General features: G+C 36.4%; 2 protein-coding genes across 4 annotated transcripts in view; one reads left to right on the forward strand and one right to left on the reverse strand.

The window, feature by feature from the left end:
* LOC131777818 (proteasome adapter and scaffold protein ECM29) overlaps nt 1–6487 on the reverse strand; it is a 39904-nt gene extending 33417 nt beyond the window's left edge. Inside the window, exons 1-7 of one of the 2 annotated variants that reach the window (XM_059094168.2) lie at nt 6397–6487; nt 6174–6304; nt 3913–4002; nt 3266–3292; nt 2508–2626; nt 1911–2060; nt 775–979 (exon numbers count right to left, since the gene is read on the reverse strand). In XM_059094168.2, coding sequence (XP_058950151.2) covers nt 775–979; nt 1911–2060; nt 2508–2626; nt 3266–3292; nt 3913–4002; nt 6174–6304; nt 6397–6430 — 756 coding nt within the window. In that variant the 5' untranslated portion in view covers nt 6431–6487. Of the gene's footprint in view, nt 1–774; nt 980–1910; nt 2061–2507; nt 2627–3265; nt 3293–3912; nt 4003–6173; nt 6305–6396 lie in introns of those variants that run through there. The other variant, XM_059094170.2, reaches the window with a different exon arrangement.
* Nucleotides 6488–6747: 260 nt separating this feature from the next.
* Nucleotides 6748–20418, forward strand: LOC131777828 (mucolipin-3-like). 2 transcript variants are annotated; one of them, XM_059094177.2, is made up of 13 exons: nt 6748–7210; nt 8934–9098; nt 10443–10593; nt 11188–11257; nt 12666–12762; nt 14075–14183; nt 14782–14897; nt 16040–16189; nt 16927–17028; nt 17589–17711; nt 18652–18864; nt 19333–19493; nt 19664–20418. In XM_059094177.2, exons 1-13 carry the CDS (start codon nt 6869–6871, stop codon nt 19734–19736), a joined length of 1872 nt encoding a protein of 623 aa, XP_058950160.2. In that variant the 5' UTR covers nt 6748–6868; the 3' UTR covers nt 19737–20418. The 2 variants fall into 2 exon arrangements, with proteins under 2 accessions (XP_058950160.2, XP_066015264.1); XM_066159167.1 differs by having other exon boundaries at nt 19333–19487.
* The last annotated feature ends 528 nt before the right edge of the window (nt 20419–20946 follow it).

The raw sequence follows: 20946 nt of genomic DNA on the forward strand, positions 1-20946 counted from the left end.
TTTTTTTGTGCACATGGATGAAAAAAATGCACAAGTTATATGCCTTTGTTACTCTGAGTGCTACAACTTTCCTTGTGTTACATTGTGGTGTAAAGCAAAGAACTTTTGGATTTGAAAAAGTGACCAGTCGACAACAGAAAATTTACACAATTAAAAGAGCTATCATGTTACACTCATACATGCTGCATTGCCTCACAAATTTTTCAACTAAGGAGCAGTAGCCAAAGATTTGCTTGATTTGAGGTGTTGATGAATCAGAAGGAAAAGGAAAATGTCACTTATACAAGGAGGGCATTGAAACACATGCATCATCAAGCAAATAAAGAAGCAAATACACACTGATACGCTTCCCAATTTATTCATTGTAATCAGAATTGTTTGGCAAAAATGTCGAAAGAATGATTAAGTTCCTAAGAGCCAACCCATGTTTCACCCTTTGACCCCTAAGAGTGATGAGCATCTTATTTCTCCTTACTTTATATATATCAGCCCCAAATCACACATATAATGTAAAGGTTAATTATGAGAATAAAGGAAGTGATCACAAACTAAAGAAGCTTATTATTGTTAAACAAATGCATAGAGAACAGTATGGAGAATATGCATACTATAATTATAGGGTGTGAAGGGTCAAAAGGAATGCAAAAGTTAGTTATTAAAAATGTATCAAAATCCTTGATGTGCAAGGCTAGTATGGAAAGTGGCTTTAAAGTGAGTATTCCTACGTCCATGGATGAAAGAAATCATTTCTCACATGTCTGAGGATTAATATACCTGTTCTAGTTTGTTTGGCTCTAGAGGGACATCACCAGTAACTCGTTTCACAGCTGCTAAACTCAATCCAGGTGGAGCCTCAGAGGAAGGTGTAGCAGGGGTGGTATTGGAAGATTGGTCTGATTCTTCAGCAGCAGCATTTGATTCTGAAGACTGAGAGGATGCAGACCCTATGGTGACCACACGTGGCTTGCGCTTTGTTGTGCTACAAACAAGGTTACAAACATTGCTCGAGACTGATTCTAATAACAGCATTTAAGTGGCAAAATAATCCTTGAATCATTGATTCTGTTTGATTGAATACCCATTTAGGAAAGGCTCCTATCTTGTTGACTGAAATTTGAAATAACAATCTCTCCTACAATGACTGCCCCTTTGCCTGTTTTCAAACCAGAGTGATGTGTGCCAAAACCATTATGCACTGAGCAATAAGAAGCTTCAACATCCACCCCCTAAGTAACCCCTTGAGCATTTGAACTTTTGAAGATTGGTTCATTCAAATAATCCCCCCTCCTTGCCCATGGTGAAAATTGGGTTCAAATTCCCTATTAATTCAAGCACAATTTTTTCCTTAAACAATTCTTTGTGGGATCAACGAATTCTGTAGAATTTAAGCAAATTAAGTTTTTTGCCCTGCTGTTGAGTTCTTTGCTTGTAAGCATCATTCTCTGATGTGAAAATTTGCTTATGAAAGTGAACTCCTTTTCTTGAAAATCCTCCATGTTTAAAATTAAATCACAAGAAAGTATTCCACAGGTTCAAATTCCCCACCCACCCAGGCAATGTTCAAACTTCCCACACCTGGGGCATGGATGACAATCAAATGCCCATGGATCACCAAGGGGGGGGGGGGAATGAGGGGGCAGGGGAGGGATATAGAGACTGCAGAATCAGATTTAATTTGCACATGAATGGTGGCCAACAATTGAAACTTTAAGATCACTTCTGTTAAGTGCTACACAAGCCACATATACATTGTTCTTTATGATCAGCTGTTACATCGCAAATAATGATATCACAAATAATGGTCATAGCTGGATAAAATAAGAGAAAATTTGAAAACAGCCCCTACAATTATAAGAACTTAACAACACAAGACTTCCATCTAAAATAGAAAGGGACAAAAACTCTCACACCTGTATGGCATCAACAGAACATCAAGAAGAAAATCCTTTAAGATCTGAGACACCACTGACTTCTCTGTAAATTGAAACATCTTTTGTCTTCCCTCTATGGAATCTGGAACTTTTAAATGACCTAAGACTGGTAAAACCAGCTGCAGGAGGCTAAATTTAAAAAATATATGCCAAGCTAGACTTGCTTTCCATTTGTCTCTGGCTCTCACTTTTAGCTGTCTACAAGTGGCAAGCTACCAACATCTATACAATATTTTAAGAAGTAGTCAAAGCGACTATGAATAGATAATTTAACATTTCCAACCCTAAGAATAACCAGCATCTAATTTCCCCCAACAGTAATGCTACTGCATCATTACTTAAGATAATGAGAATAAAGGAAATGATCACTAAACTAAGAAGCTTTGACTGTTAAACAAATTATTCTTGCTAGTACCAAGGAAATCTATAGAGAAGAGAATGGAGACTATGGATCAAACTCAGTCTGGTGTGAGGGAGAAAAGGGTTATGAGACTGAACCATTACTTCATCACTACCTGTAGTAAGAGAGAACTGTAACTGTTTGACATTTTAAACCAAAATATGTTAATCACTCACCAATCTTGCTGAGGTTGCGGTTTATCTTGAATACACTTCATCAGCTGTGGAGCCAATTCTGCTTGTTTTGCAAGAGTGAGTCGTGGAAAACCCATTCTTAGATATATCATGTCAAAATTCTTAAAACAAAAAAGATAGGAAAAGAAAGAAAATCTAAGGTTTTGCGCAGGTAGCAATTCAATTAAAATTTTTTTTTTTACTTATTCCATCTTATTTTTTTCTCAGTTTGTGAACAGGCGGTATTCTACAAATCCTGCAATCTGATTGGTTCCAAGAGTGGGCAGTATTCTTCCCATCTGGCCCACTCACAGCAGGCGGTATCCGAAAAAATATTTTGAAGCTTTCTTGGAAGCCTTTTTAAATCACCTTTTAATATCATTACATAAATAAATATGTTTTGATGAAACCTCTATCTTTCATTTGCATTGCCCTTGTTTTCTCTACCATCTACTCGCTTATAAATTGTTCCATTTTTTGGAGAATCTTGCCGTAATTACAGCCCTTTATCATTCAGGTTCTTTTTGCAACCATTTGTTAGGTTCTAGAAAAAAATAAAAATGTCATTCACCAGCCAAGGTTGGTCCACATTGGGAAAAACTGTGCCCTCTGTCTTGCATCCAAGACCCCAGGCACAGTTTTTCATAAAAACCTCCCATCTGGTGAAATTATGCTTTTGGATGATTCAAATTATCATACACAAAAAAACTTCACAAGAGCCTAAACACACTTGGAAGTTACAAATATAAATTATTACTTACAATAACAAAGGCTGGTACTGTTTTATCCTGAAATCAATATGGACAATTAAATTGGAGTAAAACTTTTCAGCACAAGTAATTATTGACAGCTGGAAGTATCATCAGCTACCATAAAACCAGTAGTGTTAATGATCATTAATGTACTGTGTATTAACTGTTGAATTAAAAAAAAAACAATCATGTACACTAGTTACAGAGTTTCACAAAAAAACTAATTAAGTTTCATAAAGAAAACTATGAAGAATAAAAGCAAGAACAAAACATTTAAAAAAGACAAAATTTTGCTCACACAAAGACTTTGGCAATAAGTGAGTCAGATTGTACATTAAGACTCAGATCATTAATCAAGAACATTTCATTGATAAGACAGTCAAAGTTGTTCTTGGATTTCTTTAAGACCATAGAATTCTTGGAAAGATTCTTTGGAGCCAAGCCACGCTTTTTACAGAACTGTTTTCCATTCAAGGTGGTGTTCTTGTATTCCTCTACATGTTGATGTAAGTACCAACATGTAGAAGTTGTGTGATGTAGGTTATATCAGTTTCAGCACCCAGTAATAACACTTTTTCAAAAATTTCTGCCATTGGATTAGCTTACACATGATAGCCTTTGGAAACAAAATGAGAGTAAATGTGTATGCAACTCACTTGATATTGTGACAGCAGTGAATCTACAGGGAGCTGGATTTGTGGTCGGCTCTTCAAACGCTTGTTGAGATGAGTCAATATGGTCATTACCTGCAGAGTGAAACATTACAAATTCCTCACATTATTCTCCTCCTAACCCCTCACTAACTCATATTTGTTGATAAGGAGTTAATTAAAAGAGTTGTTGCCTGTTTATTAGGGACTCATAATTCCTTTGTGATGTTTGTAAAAGAATCATTTCAATATGCATGTCTGCTGTTGTTACTAATTAAGAATATTGATCCTGGTTTGATTTAAAGGATAAGGAAGATCTTTTAGCTTAAATTGTTTTTTTATTTTTTTCATTTTTTATTTATTTATATACATAAATTTTTTCATGTCAAACTAAGCATAATCATTCCATTTTTTTGTTTCGTTTTTCAGTAGTTCATGTTTTCAGTGTTCATTACAACTTCATGTTGATTTAAGTGTGTCATTGAGAAATGGGTGTTACTGCTGGATTTTGTGCATAGAAGGCTTGATTTATTCCTTTGGGTATTCACTTCGGAGTGGGGGGCATGTAGAACCGCCGGAAGAGTAATGACTAAGTTCGGGATCCATTCATTCTGGAAAAGGTGAGATCTTTTAGAGGAAGACTCAAAGGAATGAAATAATAGCACAATTAAGCAACTTCCAGCGGCAGCATCTATAAGTAGATGTATATCCTTTTTGTTTTGACTTGTCAATGAACTCCAAAGAATGATTGAAAACATTTTATCCCTTCAAGTTTTTCCCCTCAATGTTCTCAAGTTTGATTTGTATTTATTAAAACAGAGCATTTTCAGAGCTTTAAAAAGAGACCTTGAATGTGTATATTTGATTATTGTAAGCCACATTTGTATTTTACTTCCTGTTATTGGTGTTTTAATTTATGCACACCCATCTTTTACCAGTGTGTGCGAAGCGTGTTTGCAAGTCATGTATTCATAAACATTCAGATAAGTACATGCTAGATCACAATCGAAATTTACAAGAGTTTGATCTAAGAAAATATATAGTTTTGAGTCTGACAGCTCCTAACACCTGTCTACAAATCTGAAATTCATTAGAAGCCTTTGAAAGCAATTGATGGAGGAAGTGTCTGTGGGATGGGTGTGCTCGTGAGCTGTTTTTGTCAATGAACTCCAAACTTCTGTTGTTCACATTTAAGCTATTGTTTCCAGTTGAAAGAGAAAAGAGAAATTCTTCAGTAAATAAACTTGGATCATTTGGAAAGAAAACCAATTGAAGAATTTTGTTTTAGAACACTCATCCAACAGAATATGATACAGAGAGCATGTGGTAGAAATGGACAGGACTTTTAACATAGTTCACGGAAAACACAAATGGCAAATTTTGCCTATTTTTCTTCTTATCCAATAGATCCAACAGAGAAATACACAAATATCTTCTAATCACAATAAATGCATATATTTTCACATTACTGCCCTTACAGATGAAAGGCAGATGACAAAGTTCAATTCTTGCCATTTGCCGCTCACATACACATGTCTTATTATAGAGGTAAAACGCCTTTCTGTGGTTAAGAAATTAAAAGCAAAATTTTCGGAATGGAAGCTATAGTTAGTTTTGGATGATGAACAAATGAAAATTGTCACACGTCATCAAAGGGCATTCCGATTTCTATAGCAGTCTTACATTTACGAGTGAAATCTGACGAGAGCCCCACTGATTTAGAAATGAACCTGAACAACAACATGAATCTATGACTACTTCACGATCCAAGAAACGTGGGTACACACTTAAATCGACGTGAAGTTGTAATGTGACATAACTTGACATGTGGTCGCTCAAAGGCGTAAATTGTTAGGAAAACTTTGGAGGCAAAAATAGCCTTCTTCTTTTTTACGCAAATGTGCCTTCTTTGAACAAATTAATAGGGTATGTAAACTTTACGGATTGCCTTGAAATGTGATCCAAAGACTCACAAGATACCATACCGTGTGGGGTAATTCCGTTTTTAAAAATGGATGCAAAAACATTGCTTAAAATTAATATAACTGATAATTTATAGCCCTTCTTTTAATTATAGAGATACTTTTAAAAATGATAAGTTAAAAAATGTACCTTCCTGGCGTGAGCATATGCATTAATCAAGCTAAGTTAAAATTATAGTAATGTGGAACTTTCAGTTTTGAGGTTTCGGCGTTTTCGAATTAAGAAGATAGAACGAGGAAGTTTTCATTAAATGTAACAGAATTACTTCTTTCTCACTTACACACCTTATTCTTGACTTCTTGATGGGGACTAGAAACCTTTAGAAGAAGCGGGCACAAAAACGTTTTCACTGTCTTCTCCAGCTGGTCATCGGATTCGGCCGAAGCAACACGTAGAAATACTCTTTCGAGAAGTTCTTACAAAATGAGGACAATTCAATTCATTTCAATATTGCTCTAAGCTAATAAAACCGCTAGAAGAAGAGGAAAACAGACGATGTAAACTTACCAAGCTCATCTTTACCGCTTGCTGGGGTCGCCATCTTGGATTATTTCAGAAGCTGACGATGAGGTTAACGCTGACTCACAATGATTGCGTGAAGAACTTCATCCGGGTTTTCCAAAGTATGAAGGCAGGTTCAAAGCAGATTACTTCAAATAACTTATCTTACAGCCGACAAACGACTTTTTGCTTCAGTCAATTTCTTTTGAGTACTTCTTTTGTTCTGTAAATTCAAAATACAGATATAGAGGGGGCGAAAATACATTGTTTGTGAAAGTTCTTAAAGGTAACGCAACAATAAAGTTGACAGTCACGGACACGAAATCGTCATGTGATTATTTCAAAACATCACTGGAATCAAGTGAAAATCAGTGTGTAGTTGTATATTTGGACGCTTTGCAAATCTTCTTAAGATCCTCTTCGTTGATTTAAAGCTTGACCTCCTCCTGTAAAGAAAACGTGACAATTAATTGTTATTATGACCTCTCCAACCAGAGAAATTTCCCGGAAATCGTCTGTTGCGCGTTCGTACTCAAGTGAACTGGGCACTGTTCTGGAGGAAGAAGCGGATGACGAAACGGACCAAACTTCTGCGATAAATCGTTCGATTAATGAGCAGCAGGCCCAAAACGACACTTCCTCTAGTTTTGACGGGAGCGAAGCCATGGCAAGCTTGCAATCGAGTCCAAGTCAACGAGAAATCATGAAGACGAAGATCAAATATCACTACATGAATCCTATTCAAAAATTTCGGGCCAGACGGAGAAAGCCATGGAAGTTGGTCGTTCAGATCGTGAAAGTCTTGCTTGTTACCATCCAGGTAAGATTCAGTGGGTGAAATTATTGTACAGAGCAAACTTTCTGCGTTTTTATCCATAAATATAAGGGGCTACGCCTCATTATTGGGAAACGAGTGGAGGACGGGCCTTGACATTGCCAGTTTCTACAACACTGCAAGTGTCAAGTGAATCATAACAGTGAAGAAATATGTCCAAAAATTATCGCCCATTACCCGCTTTCGGCCGAAGAACAAAATGAAAAGAGTCGTTGGTACGCGTTGTTGCATTATTTGACAGAGATACTATAAAAGCCTGTTTTACCGATACAATCTATACTGTGAACGCGAAGTGAAGTAAAATATTTTGTTGTCTTATCGTGAATCTCGGACAGAGAAAAAGGTGAATGCTTGTGTGGAATTGAATTTCTGATCCTCAGATTTCGCGGCTAACTGTAATTTGCGAAACGAAACGAAACGAAATAAAAATCTGTAATTTGCGAAATGGAAGTATGCTAATGATTCGCAAAGTAGAAATTTCTATTGTGCAAATCATAAGCATAATTCTATTTCGCAAATTACGGATTTCTGTTTTGCAAATCATTAGCATATTTTCATTTAGCAAAATCTGGAATTTTATTCCGAGACTCAAGAAAATAAAAGAGCTCGAGTCAGTTACATTTTCCCAGCAAACATGATATTTCATCTAGAAACATGCTGCGACACTTTCCATGTGCAGTTACGGTTAAGTAAGTGTCGTGTCACGCATTCGAATCATTCATCGACAACGCGCATTGACTGCACCTTATAGACAGTAAAGCTACAGCGTCAAATAATATTTCAAATTACTTTTGCGCTCTGTGGCCTAAACGACGCATTTGAGTTATTCACGAACGTAGTGGAGATTTCGCAAAGTTCATCACGTAGATTTTGCAAATCATTAGCATATTCCATTTCGCAAATTACAGATTTTCGTTTCGTTTCGTTTCGTTTGGCAAATTACAGTGATCCGCTTTCGCAACATAAAGCCCCACCACTGAGTTGTATAGTACCCCACGGCGAAGTAGGCCATTATTTGTGAGTAAAAGTGTTAGTTTCTAAGGAAGCTGTGATTCTGCATCGCTAAGGGTATTACAAGAATTGAAGATTATCAACGGAGTTCCTAAAATTGACATTTCTAGCATTAGCCCTTCATTGGAGCTAAAAATGTCAGCTTTAGACACTCTCTACGGTGGCCCATTGCATCATCAACTCAGTTGATTAAAATATTATAAATTCACATTAATTAATTAATCACCTGATGATTCATTTGCAATTATAACACACTGGCTGCATACTACTAAGATCAACAAATTCCTCTGTGTGCCTGGGACTTGAAATGATGCTAATTTTAGATTCCCTTGTGATTCCAAAAGAAACATATAAATTAAAAGTGAAACCTCTTTCTTTCTATGGTAAATTTTTAAGTTTGAATGATGGAGGAAAATGAAATTTTTATTTTGAAAATAAAGAAAATTCATTTGTGGAAGCATGCAACCAAAAAAGTAACAAATTGAATGAAAAAATGAATTATTCTCAAGAAATGTCCACAATACTCATAAACATATTCAAACTGGTAGAGCAATCCTTTAACCTGTTTAATTTGAGGTGATCTCTAGGTAGTATTGATAGGTATTGCAGGTGGCGAATTTCCCAGTTTTCCACCAGATGTAAGTTTGATTAAGATTTGTTTGTGCATAATACATGGACTTTGCATATTTGATTACAGATATGTTTATTTGGACTGGATCGTTTTTCTTTGGTTACATTCCTGGAGCATAACCACATTGCTTTGCGACACCTGTTTCTAAAAAACTATCAGGGAAAACAGCAAGATGTTATTGTGTACACAAGGAAAGAACTTTATGATTATCTTCACTACGCTCATGAACAGGTATACATTTTGTAACATCAGTTAAACATATTAAGTACTTTTCTAATAAAAATCTTTGGTACTGTGTTAGGTGGTATTACAAGAGAATTTGGTTTTACCAACTGAGTTGATTAATTAAAATTGGCTACTGCAGAGAGTTTCTCTTAAGCTGATGTTTCAAGCCTCAGCCCATCAGCCTTCACTCTGGCAAAGGGCTAAGGATTGAAATGTCAGCTTTAGAAACTCTTTGTGGCTGCCAATTTGCCTAGAAAATTTTTCTGAATTTTTCATTGAGAGATGGGCAAAGGCTGCATAGTCACCCAAAGGGAGAGGGTGTTAACCCTTAAACTTCCAAGATCTCATTAGTAATTCTCCTTATTGTTTGCCAAATGATTCCTATTATGTTAGTTTGGAGAATTTGTTATCGGATTAATTAGTAATCCCATAATTGATATTTTTCTTTATTCTCATCACTTGTCTGCATGATATTGTATAGATGTAATAAAGAGAAATTCTGCCTCATGGAAGTTAAAGGGTTAAGGGTGCCAAATGATTCTACTGTATATATGTACTCCAAGGGTGGTGGGGTGAGGGTGTTCAAGATTCCAAATCATTTTCATGTATACCCTTATGGTGAAGCAAGACACTATAGGAGTGTTGTATTATGTGTTGATTAATTCGAAGTTTCAACATCCCCCCTGGGCAACCCCACAGGCATTTGAACTTTTGTAAATTGGTGCCCAAGGGGCATAATTCATGGTCAAATGCCTAACCCATTTTTTTCTTCGTAAAAGGCAAGATCAGCAGCAGTGACTCTCTACACATTGACCAAGCTTTAAAAGTTTGACCCTGTAGACCTCTTCCTCTGAGACATTCACTCACTAAAGAGAAAGATTTACCTTAAGCACCTACATAATTAAAGATATAACACTTGTATTCCACTGGAGAGACTTGACACGTACACTTCAAATTTTCCACCCCAATGAATTCATAGTCAAGAAGAACCAAATGCAATGATTATCAGGTCAAACTGTGGCATTTCGATCTGTGTCCAGTTGCTCAGAAGGTGGATAATACAAAAAATGGATAAATTGCTATCCAGCTGACAAGTGTGAGAAAAACGTATTGCACTTTTCACTGGATAGGGCTTTATTTGGTAGATAGGGTTATCCAACCTTCAAACACCCAAGGCCTGATTAGTCAACCAAGCTAACCAGGCTGCATTGAATAAGGGTGCCTTGTGTCCTACAGTAAGGCAGTGTAGCCCATGATTATAAGATTGAAACATGTAGGTAAAGCAACAGCACTAATCTTGATTTACTTCAATCTTTTTTAGTTTTGTTTTGCTTTTTGTTTAATTTTCAGTATTATCAAATCACTACAGCCCCTCTTGGAACATATAACTACACATATATGAATGGCACTGAACCTCCAAAAGTACAACTATGTTACAGCTACTACAAAAATGGAGGAATTGAAAACAACACATATGTATTCGATCCCAACATAACAAATGGTGAGTCACTGATTCTGTACTGACAATCGTGTAAATTGAGAATTTCTTTGGGAGTTAAAGCACTGTCTTGCAGATCAATATGACCACTTCATCCGAAACTGAGAGGTGTATTTTTTTGTACGTACATGTAACACAATTGTTTGTATTTCAAGCATTACTATGTCAAAATTCTTGCCTTTTCAAACTCTGCTGATTGAACTTGTAATTAGTTTGTTTGTTGTTTGGAATAATGGTTGCCACAAAATTGTTGTGGTAAGCCATAGCTACAAAGATGTAAATGCATTCACTAAACAACATTAACCCTTTAACTCCCATGAGCAACCAATATAGAATTTCTCCTTACAATATCAATACAACATCAAGCAGGTAGGTGATGAGAATAGAGAAGAATATCAATTATGGGATTATTAGTTGATCCAATACCAAATTCTCTGAACTAAGATCACAAGAACTATGTGGCAGACAGTAAGGAGAATTACTAATGATATCTGGGGAGCAGATAGAAGTTAGTCATTTAGGCCGCCTAAATTCTATTACGTCAATTAAATCTCAACTTTCAGTCTTTATTCATTACGATGTCCTTTTCTTTGGTAGTGTGCTTTTATCTGGGTCGTCCTATAAACCACAAGCACATTATTACAAACAAGTCCTTCAATCTGGGAAGGTAGGAAGCATTTTTATTACCAACATTTACTTTCAAACAGTAGCTGAGGGGCAAAGATTGTTATGTAGAGACTACTGATACTATTAAATTAATTAAAAGCTAGTAGCATATGGATACAGCAAGGAATCAAATGAAATTGGGATCAGTTTGTAGAGGGGCTGAGAATATGAATCCCCGCTCCCCCTGCCAATTTTCTTTTATAGATCTGTTAGATAAAAATAGATATTAGATAGTTAATCAAAATTTTTAAATTCCACAGCCTCCTAAGGATGCATTGCATGGAATTTGCCAAGAGTTAAAGTTATATATACATGTATAAAATAACAATTTTATATTCAATGTAAAATGACTGTACAGAAAAAAAATACATCATGAAAGTTCTACCAACTGGACATGGATGGAATACATGTGCTCATATAATGATTAATGCACATTTTTGGCAACATTAAATGGAGCTGGTTTCTAAAATTGTTTCTGCTATTGTCCTTGGGTGGTAGCAGATGTTGGAGTTTATGTGCAATATTACACTGTGGATACAACTGAGTCAAAAAGAGTATAACACTGTTCTTATGGTGCCTGTCTTTCAAAGATCTGGTGTTATGCAATGCTAGATTGTGATGTAATGAAAGGCCACGAGAAATTGCAAAAAGCGCAGGCCTCTGAACATGCTCTAGGTCTTTCCTTAAGTGAGCAGGAAAAGCATGGTGGAATAAGTGTGTGCAATACTCTAACACCAGCCTAATGTAGGTAAGACAGAAGCAGATCATATAATGAGCCGGAACATTTTCTTGCTTTAGGAAGATTAAGAAAATTATGCGCTTATTAGCCTTTTTGATTACCTCAGAGTTCAATTCCATTGAAGGGTATTAGATATGGTTACCTCAAATATTTTGGCTTGGGCAGGTGGGCAGATGGGCAGACCCTTTATTTCTACCTATATCCCAGATAAAGCAATCCCTTAAAGATAATCAGGAGACAACAGTAAGGTTTGATTCCTCATATGGACATGTCCCTTGCTCATGAGAAGGCAAAAACATCTTTCTCTATTTCTTTAGCGAGCTTAAAACATACAGTCTTTCCAATTCTATTTACAAAACATGACAATATCAACATTGCTGATCCTAGCAGTATGCAAGACACATGTCATATTTGAACTTCATAATGAGCCTTGCTTGCCATAGAGTCTCTTTGGCTGACAGTGGTAGAGCATGGGAGCACAGAAACTGAAGGTCTGAGGAGTGTTCTTCATGAGGACTCATAACTTTTTCTTTGTCCCAGTTGACAAGACAAAAAACATCTTTCTCAAAACAGTTATTGTAATTTTTAATTATAAGTACCAACTTCATGCAGGCCACTTAACAGCTTGTTGCTGTTCAAATAAGAACATCATATTGTTCAATTGAATTAGGTTACGTCACATCAGCTTGAATTTTTCCTTGAAGACAGTGAATTTGAAGAATGTCAAAGCCTGGGATAAGCCAGCCTGTTATCAACTGAGTGTAATGGTGAGTTGGAAACTGAATTTGAAGTAAAAGGGGAGGAATAATATAAAAAAAAACAGAACCTAAGAAAAAAAATTGACTTTACTTTGTTGTGCTTCCTATTTTGGACAGTGAATTAAGTGTGAACAAATCTTTTGAATTTCTCTAAGTCAGAGTAGTTATCTAATTTTAGTTTTGAATTCATCATTAGTTTTGCCAACTAGGGCCTTTCTGCACTTGCAGACAAAACTAAAATTGTCCTGACAAATTCAAAGGACAAATCTTGTCTTGACAAATTTCTGTTTTATTTGTTGCATCAGCATTAAAAATTTCAAAGCTGACAAATTCTGTCAGTGCCTGATCTGTACATTAAAGACCAGCCAGCATAGTTTGCCAAAAAATTTCAACTCCAATTTCTAGGATTCATCCTAAGTCATTTTAAAGTTTTAGAATCCCCGATATTTATAACACAAGACAATTATTGCCTTTCTAGTAAAATCATTTCAGTTTTAATTATTAAATGTTGGTTGTAGCTTTTATGAGAAATGATTCACAGTTCATCTCGGTTTTTTTAGTAATTCAATTTTATCCATTTTTTACCCACCACAAATTTTATCAACATGTATTGCATTATTTTGAAGATTTGCCAACATTTGTCAAGTCGCAACAAACCATCAGCACTTGTAATATGGTGGTGATGACAAAAAATTTTTCTAAATAAACAACTTTTTTGCCAGTGCAGGGAGGTCCCCTGTCTTTGAGTTAGCAGTGTATTGCATCTAATTAAGTTCACTGACATGTGTTAGTTAATTTGCTCAGGTCTTTCACATCAAATGATTAAATTCAAAAGAAGCGTACAGTAGCATTAGATTACCAGAACTCCATGGACACTGTATCCCTGGCTAACCACTGTTTAACCCTTAACACCCTAAAATCAGTATGGATATTCTCCATAGCACTCTTTATAGATTCCTAAACATGCTGACAAGGAGAATTTGTTTAACAATCAAGAGTTTCTCTAGTTGGTTCCCTAATGTTTGATTCAGGGTGATATTGTAAGGAGAGATAAGGTGCATGTAGTAACCCTCAGGGTTTAAAGGGTTTTATTAAAAAAACGTTGATCATCTGCAACTTAAAACAAAAAAGTCTTCAGTATTAGTGCAGCCATACCACTTTCACTATAAATTATACATTCTGCTGGAATTTTCTGAATATACTTGTATATTGGACAAAAAAACTGCATTACATAGCAATCATGAATTATGATTGATACCTGACTTAGTTTTGTGACTTCTAAAGACTGACTGACAGAAGGAATTGTTATTGTCATTTTTAGATTACATTTGATAATGTGAAGTATGATGGAAGAATGCCAGTTGACCTTGATATGAACAACACTTGGTTGCGGTGCGAACATGGAGAAATAAAGGGCCAGAACCGCTTAAGTAAGTTTCACCTTAAAAAAAAACTTTAGTTGTCAAATGAAGTGACATGATTTTCTCATGCTGTTCTACTTATTGAAGGTAAGAAAGAAAAGGTGGGACAGGTTCATAAGATTGTCCTGTGGTAAAAAATAATGATATTAATTGTACAGTAACATGTAATTGGAGGCAGATCCAGGATTTTTCTTAGGAAGGGGTAACTTGTAATGAATGATGAAGCTGACAGGTGATGCAAACAAGTTATTTTTGCCACAATTGGCAGTTATGTTACAATATTAATCTGAATGGCCAATTTGCTGTTGTTAATAAGGGTACAGTCAACCCTGCTTGCATCAACATGTCACAATCTTGGTCATGCACTGAGTTGTGGTAAAAAACAAATCCACAGTGGTTAGCGTGGTCTGTACCTGCACTCTTTGTAACAATGATATTCCTCATCACAGTGGTCAAAATTTGTTGCGCATTCACTTGGCCCCATCACATGAGTCCATAACATTTTGACTACTGTGATGACAAACATCCTTGTCAATAGGAGAACAGACCATGCTAAACCACTTTCGATTTGTTAAATTTATAAGTTTTCAATACTTTACTTTTTCAGGAACCCACTTCATCACTACTACCTTGGTGATGTTTGATGTCATTGTTATCTCCTTCTGCGCTCTATCTCTTATGCTATGCACAAGATCAATTTACAAATCTCTTAAGTTGGCCAAGGTTATGTATACACTTTACCACTATTTTACTGATCAAATCATATTGAGTCAATGGAACACACAGAGCATGTACATGTATAAGAAAGTGTATTTCTTTTTCAAGAGAGCAAGATCTGAAGAAAGATATTGTTAATTCTTGCATATAGATACATACTGTGGGTGACAAGGAGAGAACATATGGATATAGAGAGAATGGGATAGAGACAGGAAGAAGGGAGGATGGTCAGATATTTTTACTGGTATGCAAGGTTGGTAGGGAGTGGAGAAGGTGATGAAAATGAAAGGAAAGTGAGGTAGTGAAATGGGAAGAAAAAGAGAGGAGGTTGGGAATGAGTGATGCAACAAAGGGTTGAGGTAGCAAACAGGGAGGATCATGGAAAATTGGAAAGAGTCAATAAAGGAAGGAGAGACAGGTAGGAAGGGGGAAATGAATGTAAGGAGATGAGATGGGGAGGACAGGAGGGAAGGTAACTGAGGAAGGGGGGCTGGGAAGAGGTGAAGAGGACTTGAAAATAGGAAAGAGAGAGTTGGATGGGCAATAGAGTTGAGTGAATAGAAGGGAAAGGAAATGGAGAGAGAGTGGTAAGGGTTGACAATTTAGCCAAGAATGGAGGAAGAGGACAACTGAGAGTTGAGGTTGGAACTGGGAGATTCAGAAGGGAACAGACACAGGGTTGCATAGAAGGAAAAAAGTGAAAGGTGAAAAGGATGAAGGGTTGTTGATAAATTAGACAGGTAGGCAAGGGGTGATGGAGAGTTGAGGGGGGAGAGGAGAGAGTCGATAGGGAGAAGGATAGGAAAGACAGTGAGATGTGTTAGGGGGTGAGGTGTTAGGGTTGGTAGACACTCTAAGGAGGAAGCTAAGGAGGGTAAAATTTTTGAAAATTCAAAAAGTGTTAGAAAAGTCACACCAAGGAAAGTGAGCTATGGAGCTGTTTCACATTTTTTTTATGCTATCAACACTACACTCTAAGCTAATTCCTCGTCAGGATTAGAAAATTGATCAATATTAAACCTTAGTGAGTGTGCATGTAATTGCCCACAACACTTTGCTTTTCCTGTGTTGCACATAAAAATTATCCATAACTTTGCATTCATCATCATTTTTAATGCTTTTCTATTTATTTTTTTTTATGACGGAAGGAGGCTGCCAGCTTTTTCAAGAGTGATCTTCATGAAGACTTCACCTTCTCTGATTACCAGGAGTTTGTCAGTCTATGGTTTATTGTTATCATGTCTAGCGATGTCCTCACAATTGTTGGCTCAGTATACAAAATGGTCATTGATCAAAAGGTGATCTCAGATCAAAATGCTATTTCTCCTTTTAGAGTTTCCCTTACTCACATCCAGAGAGTTGAGAAGAATAGAAACATGAATCACAACCGAATACTTCTCAAAGGCAGTAATTTACTGCAAAGCTATTTCTGATAGGAATCTTCTTGATTTCTTCAGCTAACCTACAAGCAGGCCTCATTATTAGTGCTTCAGCTTGTACAATATGAGCAGGCAAGAGGTCTGCAAAGGGTCTGGGACTGATAATGAGTGGAGATTAGTACCAGACCCCAGACAATTCTCTTCCTGATTTGTCTCAAAACCTCTCGTTGGCAGAGAAATGTGCATCATGCAATGCTAATGTGCATCATGTGTTGTTATTGAATCTTAGCCTGCATGTTGGACACAAGCCAGAAAAAAAATGGATTGAACACATTAAGTCAAAATTTTTTCGGCACACCTTGCCACGTAAAGCATACATACATGTACTACATTTCAAATGGGTCAACAACTGAAAAGATAAGTTTGTTGGTTCAGAATATTTTCTGAGAATTTTGCCTATTCACCTGTCTTCTTAGTGCCTGACTTACTGTTGTATTTCTGGTCATACCCAGACTCATGGGACAGGGACCAGTTTATGTCATTTTTAAACTTTGAGATAAGAAATTCTTGGAAGTGCTATTGAGAAAACTCAACTTATGTTTCCTTTTCAAGAGGTACACTTATTTTAAAATGGGAATGTTCTGACTGTCTTTCAGGATAGTGATTTCTATAATGTCAGCAGTATATTTCTGGGAACGGCAGTTCTTTTGGTCTGGATTGGTCTTCTTCGATTCCTTGGCTACTCAAAGAAATACAACGTAATGTGCTTAAATTTTTGAACTCCCTACGATAAAAATAATGATAGTACAGGTTTTTGACTGCTGCAATGTCAAAATTGTTCTTTATGTTTTCTGTCACAATTTTAATGCTGAACTTCTACACACTTTTGGCCTAATGTCCTGATATGATGTTAATACTGATAAAAAAAAAAATAATCATAATAATAATGAGGATAGTGGCAATATGAAAATAAAGAACATTAAAAAAAGTGATAATGGAATTGGCAACAACCTTGGATTTTTTTAGCTCACTTGGTAGAGCACTGCACCTGTTTTGCAGAGTTCACGGGTTCAACTCCTGTACAGGCCTGAATTTTTCACAGGCTTGATTTTTACTATTGCTAAAATAAGTAGTATTCATTACTGTGAAGATCACTCTTATCTTCACTTTTAATATACAGTTGAAATATATTGTATTCATGTATTTGCAGTCATTCTTGAGTATTTTGGCTCAGAATTGAGCGTTCTGTTTAATTAGTTGACAAAATAATGCCACATTTCTCTGCTCAGGATAATAATTTCTGGGGATATTTCTGCAGATTCTTTTAGAGACTCTGAAGGCGGCGACTCCAAGTATGGCCAGATTCTTCATATGTGTGATTCTGATATTTGCTGGTTTTATGTTTTGCGGCTGGATTGCCTTTGGTCCTTTCCATCCTAAGGTAAACTTCAAGGACGAATTTTAGCCATTTTATCTTGCATTTGTTCACTTGCCCTCTTATTTGACAAAGACCCTCACAGCCTATTATTTTTAACACTTGATGCAATTGTAGTATTATTTTGGTATTTGGTAATGCTTTGTTATGGTATAGTTAAGTTGACGTGATTCTTTGCGGTCCATTTTTTCTTTCTTTACTCTGTATTTCAGTATTAAATGGAACACAAAATTATTTTCAGTTCTTCGGCAAACAAACCTGAATTAAAACTATGACTCCTGATAGAAAAGTCTGAGTTAAAAATCTGGTCAGCCTGCAAGAAGGCATTCTTTATCAGCACTAGCCTTATACCTTCCATAATTAATTTTGGTTGAGCGAGTAGTCAGAAATCCATATTTCTTAACAAAAATTATGGCCGCCATCTTTGATTTTTAATAGCACCGAGGGGGCGGTCGACAGTCAAAAATAAGGAGAGGGTGGAGGTGGGGCGGAGGAAGATTTCTTTTTGCCCTTGCCCCACCCCCTACCCCACCGTCCATTCGAACTCCAAGTCAAACACGGTCCGTAGGATAAACGATCGCTAGCTTATGACGTTAGCTCGCACTTAAAAGACACCTGCAGTGCAGGCTATATCAGCACTGCACGAGTGTTTCTTTGCCTGCAGAAAGTATGAGCCCTTTCGTGAACCAAGCTGGCGAGAGGTGTGAAAGAGTGTAGCACCTCTTCAACCGAACGTCAGTATGCGCATTCTCCATGCTGTTATTTATACATTTTTTAAGGTGCTGAAACGGAGAATATGTGGAACAATCAAGAGGTTCTTTAGTGGGTGATCATTTCCTTTAATGTGTGATTCAAGAATGAAATTGTAAGGAGAAATTAGAAACTCCTGAGGTAAAGGGTTAAGGCTCCAAGGTTTAACTTTTCATGCCTTCATGTTTCATTCCAGTTTAAGTCGCTCGTCATAACTGCAGAGTGTTTATATTCAATGATCAATGGAGATGATCTTTATAATACTTATGCGGAGATATCAAGATCCACTAGCCCTTTCAGTGTGTGGATATTCAGCAAGATCTACATCTACACCTTCATCACGCTCTTCATTTATGTTGTATTGAGTTTATTCATTGGTATCATTGGGGATACATATGAGAGACTAAAGGTATGTAGAATTCGAACTTTTGCTCTTCCTTCAAGCTGTTTAAATGTTACATCTGGCAAGATCAAACGTATTATATTCATTCTCTATCTTTCATTTTCACAAGTTAGTTTCGGGAATATTTTTAAGCAGAGACATTAAATGATCTTTTGGTGGACTGCAATTCAAACAATCTCCAAAAAGAAGCCCAAAAAAGGGCTTCATTCGAACCCAGGCCTCCCAGATACTAGTTGGACACGACTACCCACTGAGTAAGAAATCCACACGTTAGGAGCGAGGCATATTTTAGAGGGTTATTATTTTCTGTAAAGGAATCTGATCACACTTTTTTTAATGAAATAAATTTTATTTGACCTGCGGATGAAAATTGAACCAAAGAAATGATCATCCCAGAAGGACTACAATTTAAGCAATCGCAGTAACGGATTGATTTCATTCAAAATTTGGAAACATTTTTGTTGCATGCGTCAGGATATGGGGCATCTGCCAGAAACGAAGATCCAAAAGTTTCTACATGAACCAGCTAACGTTGGCAGATCAGTTCAAAGTGGCCAAGATTTCACAACAGATACGACGCCTACAACAGAAGCTATGGCCGCTCCCCCGCAAAGGGAAGGAACGAGTCGGTATGGGTAAGAGCCGATTGTGCATTGCATTGGTTTGGTTTTCTTAGATCAATTAGCTTAGATAAATTTTCAATATACCAGTTTGTCAAATTATGTATTGATATCGTGTGGAGAAGTTATGTAAAGTCCACTTGCCAACATCTTCTTTATCTTTTGATTTCTCTTTAACAATCCAGGAGCACTTGTTCAACCAGTACAGTGGATGCTTTCATAAGGAATTTCTCCCTAGATTCAACGGGAGTCGAGTGAATAATTCAACTAGTCCTGCAACGAAATATCGTCAACTTAAAAACTTACTGCGTCGAGCGCAGAGCAAAATGAGATTGTAGAAGCTGTGGAAGAGAAAATGTCTTCGCACTCCTGATAAATGCACATACCTTTTTTACTATGTGAAAGTTGCCAAACTGGAACGTTGCAAATGGTTTCTCCGATAAATAAACAATACTAAAGTTTAAATCTTGAAATTTCAGCCTAGAACGTTAAACCTCAGCATAATTCTCTGAGGAACTCTCTTTAGAGTTTTGCATCTAATCAGTGAATCCCTAAGCTTTTTAAACTTCAAGTAGCAAATTGATGGTTATTTTGAGAAGCTGCTGGGTTCAACTGGGTGACAATATTTTACATTAACAGATTTAATTAATTAGATTTTGTATCAGTAAATGTAATGAAGCTCGAAAAAGGGCCGAAACTCGTAAGCTTCTGGAGGAAGATTTATCTCAAAAGCAAGGGTAATTTTGATGTTAAATATTATCATTGAACAACTTATCGTGAATATTTTGTGCATATTTCTGCGCAACACACCTATGTAAAATATTAATTTCGTCTTTGTAATTTTATAGACATTAAAATTAATTAAAACTATATTTAAGTAAAAGATGAAGCTTGTTACAACTTTTATTAAGAAATGAATAAAAGTATTTCAGAACTTGCATTGCGTAGTATTATAACTCTTTTTCCCTATTTAGCTAGGGCTGTAATGCATGTCTCTGATGTTCCCGTTTGTTTCGCGCAATTTGTTCAGTTTGCGGCTAAATTCTTCCCTACCAAGTTCAATCCTCTTTTTCTCATAATAACAGATGGTTCGGAGAGGAAAAGATTTGCCGCCAGTTACTACTGTGACAATCTTTGTTCGTGGCCACACTAAGTGATACGAACTGTACAATACATTACAAACAAACAAATAGTCAAGACAGGCAACCTGTTTGAAGCACCTCGAAGTGCATGCTGGACTAGGCGAAAAAAAAAAGTGAAGTACATGTAATACTTGATGCTTTAATTGGTTTTGCGTCTGGTTGTTTTAGAAAATGGATTGAGATTTCTGGACCAATCCCAAAGTGTGGTGAAATTAAGCCATTGTAATCCCACACTTAGACACCCATTTGATTATTTCGTTCCTTATTTGTCTTTTTTTCTTTCTAGATTTTATAAATTGATAACACTGGACCTCTTCCAAGGGCGA

Source organism: Pocillopora verrucosa, chromosome 12 (assembly GCF_036669915.1).
Source record: "Pocillopora verrucosa isolate sample1 chromosome 12, ASM3666991v2, whole genome shotgun sequence".
NCBI classification, from domain to species: Eukaryota; Metazoa; Cnidaria; class Anthozoa; order Scleractinia; family Pocilloporidae; genus Pocillopora; species Pocillopora verrucosa.